The sequence below is a fragment of the Monodon monoceros genome, unplaced genomic scaffold, assembly GCF_005190385.1.
Source record: "Monodon monoceros isolate NGI ecotype Baffin Bay Population unplaced genomic scaffold, NGI_Narwhal_1 Super_Scaffold_7, whole genome shotgun sequence".
Taxonomy (NCBI): domain Eukaryota; kingdom Metazoa; phylum Chordata; class Mammalia; order Artiodactyla; family Monodontidae; genus Monodon; species Monodon monoceros.
In genome coordinates this window covers 31599184-31612580 of record NW_021703784.1, presented here as the reverse complement: position 1 = coordinate 31612580, position 13397 = coordinate 31599184, and the positions used below count along the sequence as shown (strand labels likewise).

Sequence of the window (13397 nt, the reverse complement as noted above, 5' to 3'; positions counted from 1 at the left end):
GATCTAAGGTCTATCTTCTAAACTTTCACCTTAGGAAACTAGAAAAAAAGAGTAAATTAAGCCAAATAGTAGAAGAAAAGAAATAATAAATTAGATCAGAAATCAATGAAATTGAAAAGAGAAAATGAATAAAGAAAATAAACAAAACCAAAAGCTGGTTCTCTGAAAAGATCAATAAAATCAATAAGCCTCTAGAGAGGATAACTAACAAAAAAAGAGAGAGGACACAAATTACTAATATCAGAAATGAAAGAGGAGACATCACTATAGATTCTATGGACATTAAATGAACAATAAAGAATACCATGAACAACTCTATGCTTACAAACTTGATAACCCAGATGAAATGGACCAAGGCTTTGAGAGTCACAATCTGCCAAAACTCACATGAGAAAAAAAAAGACAATCTGAATAGGCCTTTAGCTATTAAGGAATTTGAATCAATAATAACTTTCCAAAACAGAAAGCACCATGCCCAGATGGGTTCAATGATGAATTCTACCAAACATTTAAGGAAGAAATTATACCAATTCTCTACATTCTCTTTCAGAGATGAAAACAGAGAGAATGCTTCCTAACTCATTCTATAAGGCCAGCATTATACTAATACAAAACTAGACAAAGACATTACAAGAAAAGAAAACTATAGACTAATATCTCTCACGAATAAAGACGCAGAAAACCTCAAAAAAATCTTAGCAAATTAAATCCAATAAAAGTATAAAAATGAATTGTACATCATGACCAAATGGGATTCAACCCAAGTATGCAAGACTGGTTCAACATTTGAAAATTAATGTGTTCCATCACATTAACAAGCTAAAAAAGAAAAATCACTTGATCATATCAACAGATGTAGAAAAAGCATTTGACAAAAGCCAACAATCGCTCATGAAAAATCTATTAGTGAACTAGAAATAGAGAGGAACTTTCTCAACTTGATAAAAAATATCTACAAAAAACCTACAGCTAATGTCACACTTAATGGTGAGAAGCTAGAAGACTTTCCATTAGATTAGGACCAAGCCAAAGATATCTCCTCTCATCACTCATTTTCAACACTGTAGTGGGAGTACTACAAATGCAATAAGACAAGAAAAGAATATAAGAGATATACTCATTGGGAAGAAAGAGATAAAACTGTCTTTGTTTGCAGATGGTATGTTCTTCTATGTAGAAAATCCAAAAAGAATTGACAGAACAACTCCTGGAAGAAATAAGCAATTATAGCAAGGTCACAGGATACAAGACTAATATACAAAAGTCAGTTGCTTTCCTATGTACCAGAAATGAATAAGTGAAATTTTAAATTAAAAACACAATACATTTACATTAGCACCCCCAAAAATGAAGTACTTAGGTATAAATGTAACAAAATATGTATAAGGTTTATATGGGGAAAACCGTAAAACTCTAATAAATGGGCTAAAAGAACTAAATAAATGGGGAGATATTCCATGTTCATGGATAGGAAGATTCAATATTGTCAAGATGTCAGTTCTTCCCAAAACGATCTACAGATATAAGCCCAATCAAAATCCCAGAAGGCCATTTTATGGATATTAACAAAAGATTCTAAAGTTTATATGGAGAGGCAAAAGACCCAAGATAGGAAACACAATACTGAAGTTGGAGGACTGACACTACCTGACTTTAAGATTTATGATAAAGCTACAATAATCAAGACATTGTGGTATAGGTGAAAGAACAGACTAATAGATGGATGGAACAGAATAGAAAGCCTAAAAATAGAACCACATAAATATAGTCAACTTATCTTTAACAAAGGAGTAAAGGCAATACAATGGAGAAAGGACAGTTTCTTCAACAAGCAGTGTTAGAATAACTAGACACCTCTATGCAAAAAAGTGAATCTAGACACAGACATTATACCCTTTACAAATATCCACTCAAAATGTATCACAGAACTAAATGTAAAATGCAAAACAATAAAACTCCTAAAAGAAAGATAACATAGGAGCAAATTCAGATGACCTTGAGTTTGGTGATAAATTTTTAGATATAATACCAAAGTCATAATCCAGGAAAGAAAGAAGTGAAAAACCAGATTTCATTAAAAGTAAAATTTTCTGCTATGTGAAAGACACTGCCAAGAGAATAAAGAGACAGAGTGGGACAAAATATTTGCAAAATACATATCTGATAAAGCCTGTTATCCAAAATATACAAAAAAAACAAAAAACAAAAAACCCTCTTAAAACTCAACAGAAAGAAAACAAAAAATAGGCCAAAGACCTTAACAAACACTTCACCAAAGAAGATATACAGATGTCAAATAAGCATATGAAAACATACTTCACATAATATGTCATCAGGGAAATTTAAGTCAAAACAATAATGAGCTACCACTACACACCTATTAGAATGGCCAAAATCTAAAGCACTAAGAAACACAAATGCTGGCAAGGATGTGAAACAAGAGGAACTCTCATTTATTGAGAGTGGGACTGTAAAATGGTACAGCCACGTTGGAAGACAATTTGGTGGTTTCTTACAAAACTAAACATACTCTTACCAAGCAATTGCACTCCTTGCTATTTGCCCTAAGGAGTTGAAAATTGATGTGCACACAAATAACTGCAGACAGATCTTTATAGCAGCTTTATTCGTAATTGCCAAAACCTGGAAGCAACCAAGATGTCCTTTAGTAGGTGAATGGATAAATAAATTGTGGAATATCCAGACAATGGAATGTTATACAGCACTAAAAAGAAATGAGCTTTTCAAATGGAAGAAGGTTAAATGCATATTGCTAAGGGAAAAACCTAATTTGAAAAGGCTTCCTACTGTATGATTCCAACTATATGACATTCTGGAAAAGGCAAAATACTATGGTGACAATATAAATATTAGTGGTTGACAGGAGTTGGGGAGGAGGAAGGGACAAATAGGCAGAGCACAGAGGACTTGGAAGGGCAGCAAAAATACTCTGTATGATACTCTAACCATGGATACATGTCATTATACATTTGTCCAAACCCAATTAATGTTACAAATCCAAGAATGAACCCTATTGTAAACTATGGACTTTTGGTGATTATGACGTGTCGATGTAGATTCATCAGTTGTACCACTCTGGTGGAGGACTGTGATAACAGGGGAAGCTATGTATGTATCATGGCAGGAGGTACATGGCAAATCTCTGTACCTTCCTCTCAATTTTGCTGTAAACCTAAAATTGCTCTAAAAAATAGTAAAACCTTTAAAAATTTGAATGTTCATTGTTTCTGTTTTGGAAGTCATACCAGGGAGAACGATGCTACCAAGTCAGTTTTCATTTTTAGACTATGACACCAACTCTACTCAACTTCAGAAAGAAATATGTTTTTCTTAAAAATACTTCATTTCTGTTCAGTTTCTTCTGTGGTCTACTTATGATGGTGTCTTTCTAATTCCAAGAGACTTTTCCCACCATCCCCAGCTTCTGTCAGAAGGGTCAATTCTCTAGCTTTCCAGGCATAACCCATTCATTTAGCACATCTATAACTTGATACCTGCATGCTAATTGATACAATGTCCCTTCCCTCCACTACACTAAAAACTCCACTAGTGCTGCAGCCAGTTAGGTCTGTCCTGTTTTACTGCTTTTCAACTAGCATCTAGCGTAGTGTCTGGCATACAGCAGGTGCTCAATAAATATTTGGTTAATTAATACATGAACAAAAAATTAGGTGAACTTAGAGTAAATTATGCTAAGTGAAATAAGCCTGACAGAGAAAGACAAATTCCACATGGTATCAGTTACATGTGGAATCAAAAAAATAAGTTGAATTCATAGAAACAGAGAGTAGAGAAGTGGTTACCAGGGGCTGGAGGATGGGGAAATAGGGAGAGGTTGGTAAAAGGATACAAACTTTCAGGTATAAGGTGAATAAGGTCTGAGGATCTAATGTATAGTATCGTGACTATAATAGATAACATTGTACAGTACTGTATAATTGAAATTTGCTAGGCGAGTAGAACTTAAACGTTCTTGCCAAAAAGAAAGTCAAATAAGTGAGGTGATAGATACGTTAATTAACTTGATGGGGGGGGAAATTCTTTTACCAGGCACATATACACCAAATCATCACATTGTACACTTTAAATATCTTACAATTTTGTCAGTTATACCTCAATAAAGATAGAAAAAATGAGGCTAACAATGTAATATAATTAAAAATCCATCAATACCTACTTAGCCTAGTATCTTCTAAATAGTATGTTTCAACTGTATTACAATATTTCCCAACCATATTCCATCATGAGAAATGATCTTTTCCTTCTTAATACAAGGCCAGTAGCCTGCATTTATAGGACTGGCAGGTCATTATGACTTCTCCTTGAAAGGTATTAAGGCATTTCTGACCACTTCCTGGTTCAGTCCTAGTATTAGTTAAGGAATGCAATGGGCTATTCAACCAATTACTTTTTGGCTAATTCATTTTTTTTTTTTTTCTCAGCTTAAGAGAGGTCATTTCTCCCCACCCCATACCCCTACTTCCTCAGTGGTAACTTTTTTCTCTGCCTCTTCTCTTTTCTGTCTCATATCAAGGGAAATCCAGTTTTCCTGGGAGACTTCTTCATAGGCGTTATTGTCTCCCACTTCTAACTTGGAGGAGAGGTGGGGAAACTGCCTCTTGGCCCCTAACTGTGTCTTCTCATTGCTGCCTTAAATGTGGAGTTAGTATCACCCATCCACTTACGTCACACACTTCTAATCACCCTTGATCTTGAATTCTCCATTAGGATTCATTTTTACCTTCCTAGATGTTTTATCACTTGGCTCACATTTTTTCTTCCAACCCTGTATTGTTTCTTTTTGGAATTTAAACTGAATTTCCTATTATGAGAAAGGAAGTATAGTGGTAGAGGGCACAGATTCTGGAGTCACACCCCTTGGATTTGAATCCTACTCCACCACTTCTTAACTGTGATTAAGGCAATTTAACATCTCTGAACCTCAGTTTCCTCATTTGTAAATTGAAAGTAATAATAATGCCTACATTATAAGGCTTAAATGAGTTAAGACCCATAAAACACTTAGTCACTGGCACATAGAAAGCACTCCCGAATGCCAGTATTATCATTATCCTTGGTAACATTAATATCCATATTTTTGACTACTGACTTTCAATTTCTGGACATATTGGCATCCACACATAGTTCTACCTTGAAGCAGCTTATCACACAGCCCTACTTTAAGATTTCAAGCCTGGTATTTTTCTCCAATTACAAAAATTCTTCTCCTCATCTTTCTCACTCTTGAAAACTCCCAGAACATTCTATTTTCTTGGCTTAAATCACTGATTCAAGCAAGCACTGGCAATCAAACTTCCTATTCTTTAACTCTAATAATTTTCTAATATGAATCTTCGAGTCTTAGTCAGTCTAATCTTAATCTCTTCACTCTTCCTTGAACATATACACTTACAAACTCTCCTCAATGTCCAGAGATCAATAATCTTACTTATCCTTTAATAGCCAAATGAATGATTTATCAACATCTATCTTGAGCTCCTCTTTGTAAATATTGCTGAATAAAGGTACTTTGTTTCTATTACTCAAAACTAAAACAGAACCACGCCAACAGTAGTGGTCCAACAAATGCTTTCTAAGAGTAAATCTGGGAAGACTTCCTTTATGTTTAGGATGCTATTCTGATAATAATGATGTGAAAGCATTTGTATTTTAATTAGAGTATTCTTGGTGCTACATGCACTTTTGAAGTAACTTTCAAGAATGAAGTAGCATTTGTCATATATCTACTTTTGCATACCATCTCTGATTTATAAGCATTGCAATTCAAGAAAATCTAACCTGTGTTGACTAACAATCAGATACCGACTAGCTGTATGCTCTTTAGAAACTCATTATGCCTTTGGGACTTGTGTATCTGTAAAATGAGGGAGCTGGGCTAGAATAAACTGGCTTTTAGAGGACTCCAAGGGAGTCATTCACTTAAGAATTAGACTAAGGAGACTGTAAGCATAAAGAAAATCATATTAATGCAGGGGGGGAATGTTCAAGAAACCAGAACCAAAGTCAGATGGGAACAGTAATTCCAATTACGCACTGGAGAATTGACTCTTCCACACAAAGGACTTCAAACTGTAACTATGACTAAATGATGTCAGTTGGAAAGTTAAGGCTACTGTCAGTTGTCCCGTTTTCTCACATAACCTCTTGTCACAGTACCTCAACTAATTTAAAATGCAATTAAAACCCCCTGAAGCTGAATACATATGTTCAACATCAGTTAAATACATTCACCCTTTGGGGAAAACAATCACGTTCTAGAAATACACAAAGTGATTATTTTTTATGAAGAATTAATTTCAGTAGGAGAGGTACACATACCACTAATAAATAGTTGGGAATCATTTTCATCAAAAGGGCATAGCAGTTGTAAAGAATTATATGTTAGCTATCTACAGGGATAGTGAATTTTTTTGTTAAATGTCTTTTGGGTTAATATTCTTTTGGTGTAAATGTGTATTAAATATGCATGTCAACTCCTTTGAACTCTCCCTTAAGGTAAAAATTCCCACTCCCTACTTTCCTGCTCATAAGTAGAGGGCTCTTGAAATTAGAGAACTCACAAACAGGAAACAAAAAAGCAGACATTCAGATCTTTGGTTCCTTGTGTAGGTGTGATATCAGAACTCCAGAGAGAACCCTAAACTCACGTCAGCTTGTTATGAAATACACTTATTGCTAGAATTCAAATGTGAAATGATGTTTAAATGTATTTCTGTCTTCAGATATAAATGTGTTTGGCTGCTTAGAGTTTAGTGTCGATAGAAAGAGAAATTAAAACATATATTCTATGAAAGTTCAAGTCTGAAATACACTATGCAAGTCAATCCAAAATCATTAGGTAAATATGTAATTTAGATGATTTTAAAAACATGAAAGCCTTACTTAAAGCAAAATACTTCTTCAGAAATTATATAACTGTGATGTCTAAATTTTTCTTTTGCTTTAAACTGTTTACACCTATTTCCTATACACTTACAAAAATATACTAAACAAAAAGGGAACTTTTAAACTTTGTTTAGAATTACCATTATATAATTATTAAATAAACATGCATGTAGGAAAAAGACAAAACCATGTAGAAAATTTGTAACTGCATCATATATATGTACATATAGAATTTTGACAACTTTTACCATTTTTCTTTTGAAAGAAAATTTTAATTTGGTATATATTATATAAAATATATATGATAGAAATGTAAAAATACAATCAGAACAAATCCGTTTCTTTAAAGTTAAATAGTTAATGAACAATGTTCGCATTGTTCCCAAGATTAGTGTGACTTGTGTCTAATATTAAAAGCGTTATTCAAATAGTATGCAATTATAATATCCAACCCCATTCAATACGGAGTATTATAAATAAAAATATATTGTTAAAACATCGTCATATAAGTTATACGAATATATCATCATTTCTTAGAGGAAGCAAGGGCTGATTAAAATCTATAAAATATTAGATGGTCTCCATTTACAATTAAACCAACAAGAAAGGATCGGGGAAAGGAGCCTACCTTCCATTGCCCTTTTAAAGAAGACCTTACAGCTCCCACAGGTAAGGACACCATAATGACAGCCTGATGCTTCATCCCCACAGATTAAACAAATCTTCTGAGGTAATGACTCGAAGCTGTACTGTGGGCTCTGGCTGGCTTCTGAATCCGGCCTTGAAATGCAAAACAAAGTACTCCATTTATTTTTAGGTGCACCACTATCTAATACTAAAGTTTTCTTAACCCAGAATTGACAGAGTGAAAGGGTTTTTAGAAAATAGAATCGAATACACTTGAAAGACATGCAAACTAAACTTGATGTACTACCTGTTACTGGATTCATCAGACTGGCAAAGTTATTAGCCTTTCATCAGGAGCACCAACACGAAAGAATAATAAATAATTAATATATAATTTTATATCCAGAAAAAAATCTTTCTACAAAACTCCTTATAGAGAATCAATTCAGTCTCTGACAAATCAAATGTTATGACCTTGTACGCTGGGTAATGATAAACGTGGTTTTGCTTTAAGAGTACAATCATACTTAGTGATGCTACTGAGTTTTTAAAACTCAACTCTGTAATTAAACAAGAATATGTGTTTGTCATTTTAAAGTATTGTTCAGTATACTGCCACTGTTTTGACTATTCACAACACAAGATTCCAAACCGAGAGCATTTTTTTCTTTTTTCTTTAAAATTCCATTACTCCCGTAGGTAAATTAAAATGTTTTTTAAAATCTGTGTGAAAAAAAGTTGCAGCGAACTCGACACAATATTAGAATACAAGGTACTGCAGTGATTGATGTTTCAATCCGTAATGTAAACATATTACACATAAATTAATTTAAATCTTGAGATTCGTATGAAAATGAAGCGGTTGAGTGTCCAGACCCCTGAGACGGTTCTGCTTTGGGTTCTGGCCCGCTACCCAACATCCAGTGCCACCCCTCCCGGGAGAACGGGGCGTTAATGTCTCCTCTCCAAGACAGACATTCCCAGTAATTGTCCTTCTACGAAGAAAAGCATTTTATAAGGCCCCCGACTCGCCGCACCCCTTCCGCTCCGCGGGGCTACAGCGGACCTAGAGTGACGCTGCACTTTTAGAAATCACGGCTGGTCTCGTCTTGGGATTGCGCAGATCTGAAAAGTGTAGAAACATATTTTCGGGGAGGTACGCTCCAGAAACAGCATATTCTGCGCCCCCTTGGTGTCCCCCCAAAAAATGAGGAGAAGAGGTAAGTTAAAGGAAGCCAACCTGTGCTGTGCCCCGCCCCGGCCACCCACCCCTCGCGGCCACTCGGGGGAGCCGGAGCCGGAGCCAGGCGCTGAGGGCCGGGAGCTGGCGGCGGCCAGCGGCCGCACCGCTACTCTCGCGACGCGCCGGGCGCGCCCCGCCCCGGGCCCTCACCTCAGGTAGTTGAGATAGGGCTGGTAGACCTGCGGCAGGCCCTCCTTGAGCACCGCGGCCTGGTAGCCGAGCTGCGGAAGCCCGTTGAGGCCGAGCGGCGGGTAGAGCGCTGGGGCCGCCCCGGCGGCGGCGGCGGCGGCGGCGGCGGCGGCCGAGGCCGAGGTGGACGGCAGGCCGTCCCGCGGCAGCAGGCAGGCGCCCGCGCCCGGCCCCTTGCAGGGTGGCGGGGCGAACGGGCCCTGCTGGGGCGGCGCGCCCTCCGCCTTGTACAGGATGCACTCCAGGGTCGAGCCCGACGAGGACGCGGACGAGACAGACGCACCGACAGGTGCGGCGGCGGCCGCCCCTTCCCCGGGTCTTGACGACGGCGCTCGCGTAGGCAGCGCGGGTGGCGCCAGCGGGAAATCCGGGAAGACGGCGGGGTTGGCACCCGCCACCAGGTACGGCCGCGGGGAGCGCGCGGCGGCCTCGGCGCCTTCCTCCTCCTCCTTGATCTTCAGGGCGGGCGGCTGGAAGTCTCCATAGAGCGGGAATGCGTCGTCCTTGGGCTCGGCGTCGGGCTGGTACGCGCAGTCGGGGAAGTCGCCGGCCGCGACCTGGGCGGACGAGGCCGAGGGCGGGCCCCGCGGCGGGGCAAAGGCGCTGACTGCCGCGGACCCGCCGTCATAGTTATCCCCCTCTAGTAGCTGCCGGGTGCGGGCGGCCAGGAAGGCTGAGTTGAGCGGCAGGATGGGCACGTGGATAAAATCCATCACCGTAGTGGCCAGCGGGGAGCGCCCGGGCGCCGCTAGCGCGTCGTGCTCCGCCAGGGCGACCCTGGGCGCCGTGAAGCGGGAATCTTCCTTGGGGACCAGGGCGACGCCTCCTGCGGCCGACCCTGGAGCAGCGGTCGCGGCTCCTCCTCCGGCCGCTGGGCCTCCCGCAGGCCGGGGTTTGCCCTTCAGAGGTGGACCCACGGAGCCCTCGGACTCGGAGCCATCCTCCTCCTCCACCTCCACCACAGGGGGCTGCGGAGAGGGCTTCACTGCGGCCCCGGGCCAGTGATGGCTCCCGGCCGTCGGGGGCAGCAGCTGCCGGGACGGTGCCAGGCCCCTGGGCAGCACTTTCTGGGCAGCTGCCGTCCCGGAGCTGTCACCAGCCTTGCCTTCTGGTCGGCTCATGAGTGGGGGCAATACCCCCTGGGTGACAGGGGCAGCCCGGGCGTCTTGGGGAAGCTCGGGGCTAAAGAGGCACCAAGGGCTGGTGGCCTCGCAGACGGGCGGGCTGGCGTGGCTCTGCCCAGGACCCGAGGGCGCCAGTAGCGTGTCCAAGACACTGTCCAGCAGTCCGCTGTCCTTTTCTGGGGGTCTAGAGGTGCCACCTCCAGCACCCTCTGTGGCTTCAACTCTGGAATACGCCCCCTCCACGTCTGACAGCGACTGCTGGTCCTGAGTCTTCCCGTCTGGGTCCTGACCCTGGCAGGGCCGAGGGAAGAGCAGCCCGTCCAGGGAGAGGGGTATGACCGAGGCTGTAGGCGACGCGTCCGAGGTCTCGCTCGCCTGAAAGGGGCCTGTGTCCCGGCGTCCCAGCAGAGGGGATCCGACCTGGGTTGGGGAGGGCGCTCTGCCCGCCACGTGGGGAGCCCGGGGATCCTTTGCCTTCCGCTCAGTCATGACGACCCGGACTCCCCTTTTCTCCTCCCCTGTCTCTGGGGAGGGGGATAGGGGAAGGACGAGGGGATGTCAGGAATACAAGAGCAGCGGGGGGAGGAAATAGGTGTTGAATTTGGCTGGACCGGACGGTGGAGAGGGGGGTGAAATCTCCACCTCCTGGGTCGGAAGGGGGCGGCACCGATCAGCTACTGCCCTTGCCCTCGGTCCGATAGGCAGGGGAGGGGTGGCAGTTGCTCCGTCCTTGAGGCAGGTGGGGAGAGCAGGCGAAGGCAGTTGTAGGGATCTCGCTTCCTAACTGGGAGAGTTGTCCAAGAGAGTTCCCCGACTTCAGTCTGCGGACAGAGACGCAGAGTACTCACAAGTCGGCACTCGAGTGGCGGCGGCTTCGAAAGCGATGCAAAGCGGCTCTCTCTCTACACTGTTTCTCCCGCTTCAGTGCCGTGTTGCTCCCAATCCCCGACTGCATTCCACTTCCCTTCTCACTAAAACCCTGGGGCTACTTTGGCCTCTCGGCAGAGCCCGTCCTCAGGAGCAGCCTTGTTTCTGCCGGCTCCCTATAGCTGGCGACAACCATCTCTGCAGCTCTCACATTTCTCGGCAGTCGGGGGGACGAAACGCCTATAGTTGCAGATTCCACTCAAATGCCAAGGGAAACTAGTTCTCACTGAGAATGCTGCACACACACCAGACCCTCGCTCACTCAAATATTACTAGGCTTAACTGGAGTAGTGACAGCCAGTAGACTAGCCCCACCGCTTTCTAACAACGCCTCCTCCCTCTCTGGAGGCCCCGCCCAAAGTCCCTCCCTGCCCCAATTATGGACCAGATCTGAAATTGTGGAGTTGGTATTTCCAGCCGCTAGTCTGAATAACAGGTACTGTGGGATGGAACTTCGTAAGCATATTAGATTTTGTACGACCAATTAAGAATTATGCCCAATCTAACTGGGAAAGCGAATGGATTCTATCAGAAGCTGAATTCTCAGGATTTCAGTTTTGTAAAGATTTTACATAGAGGAAAATATTTGGCTATGTGTATTATTTTTTAGAATAAACGTATCAAGGATGATCCTAAATAACATGAAAGAGATTTTCTGTCTTATGACTTCCATAAAAGTGAGTATTTTCAAATTGCTACAACCAACGTGTCCTGCTCCTCGTGAACAGCCCTCAATGTGGCAGAGAAATTTGGGAGTGGGAGATAGTTGATAACACTTACCTACATGTACAGGAAGTTTGGATGTTGTGTGTCACACTTTGATTTGTCCTAAGGAATGCATTCCAACTTTTAACAAATAGCACTTTAAGGAAAGTTTTCTTTAGCTCCAGCTTATATCCTGTGCTACATCGTAAATTCCTCAATAGAGATGTTAAATTGTATTTTTCTCCCCTCGGCATTCTTATTCTTTAAAATAATCTTTGAGTTTTTTAAGCAGATCACCTCTTGCCTCCTGAAGATATGGTAGAGACAGGGGGAATAGTGCAATATATTTGAGATGCAGAGTTATAAACTAACTATCTCTGTGCTGAACCCAAGACCGTTGGGTATCCTGACATCATCTTAAATATACCATGTTCAAAAGTGAATTAATCATTTGGAAAATTCCTCGAAGTTCTGTCTGTGCTGATGCCCCACAGATTCTCTCAGCCAGGTTTAGAGAATACACTGGAAGACTCCAAGACTCCAGGAAGGGCAGAGCTACTAGAGGTAAGGATCCTGGATCCCTGAATCACCTGGGGAGGGTCTACGTGAGTGAGAAATAAATTTTATCATGTTAGGCCATTGGATTTTGGAATCCATTTTTCCAACCATTAGCTTACTCTGACCGACTAATTTTAAATATAAAGGAGTTAGGCGGGTAGAGGAGGGGTGAAGAGAACTCCAGGAAGCAGATATAGTATGTTCACAGGACATCAAATAGGAAGACATAATATGGGGACTGCAAGGAGGCCATTATGGATAGAGCATAGAGTAAATGTGGGAATGGAAGAGGATAAGGCTAGAGAGATGAACAAATTTATTATTATTAATACTGTTATTGTTGCTTTGGGGCTTTCCCTTTTCCAATCTATTTTAAACCACTTAACATGCTTTACTGGATATAACTCATATACCATAGAGTTCACCTGTTTTAAAGTTACAATTCAATGGTTTTTAACATATGCACAGTTGTATAACTATCACCACTATTAATTTTAGAACATTTACATTACCCCCAAAAGAAACCCCACACCCATTAATAGTCACTCCTCATTTTCCCTTAAAACCTTTCAACAGCCTCTGAGTCTACTTTCCTTCTCTCTGTATTTGCCTATTCTGGACATTTCATATAAATAAAATCATACCATATGTGTTCTTTTTTGCTGGCTTCTTTCCCTTAGCATAATGTTTTCAAGGTGCAGCCACATGGTAGCATGTATCAGTACTTCACTCCTTTTTATTGCTAAATAATATTGTATGGATATACTATGTTTGATTATCCATTTAGCAGTTGTTGGACATTAGGGCTGTTTCTACTTGTAGGCTATTATGAATAATGTTGCTATTAACATTCATGTACAAGTTTTCATGTGAACATATACTTTCATTTCTCTGGCATATATACCTAGGATTGGAACTGCTGGGTCATATGGTAACTCTAGGTTTAACCTTTTGAGGAACTGCAGACTGTTTTCCAAAGTGACTGGACATATTACATTTACACCTGCAGTGTAGGAAGGTTCCAATTTCTCCACATCCTCAGAAATACCTGTTATTGTCTTTTTATTATAGCCCTCACAGTGTGTGTGAGTGGAGTA

The 13397-nt window shown here is 41.5% G+C and overlaps 1 protein-coding gene across 2 annotated transcripts in view; it reads right to left on the bottom strand.

Annotated features, from left to right (window-relative positions):
• The window catches only part of PGR (progesterone receptor), a 99970-nt gene extending 88361 nt beyond the window's left edge, over positions 1 to 11609 (bottom strand). The window contains exons 1-2 of one of the 2 annotated variants that reach the window (XM_029209697.1): positions 8948 to 11609; positions 7556 to 7707 (exon numbers count right to left, since the gene is read on the bottom strand). In XM_029209697.1, coding sequence (XP_029065530.1) covers positions 7556 to 7707; positions 8948 to 10599 — 1804 coding nt within the window. In that variant the 5' untranslated portion in view covers positions 10600 to 11609. The remainder of the gene's footprint in view (positions 1 to 7555; positions 7708 to 8947) is intronic. The other variant, XM_029209698.1, reaches the window with a different exon arrangement.
• Between the last annotated feature and the right edge of the window lie 1788 nt (positions 11610 to 13397).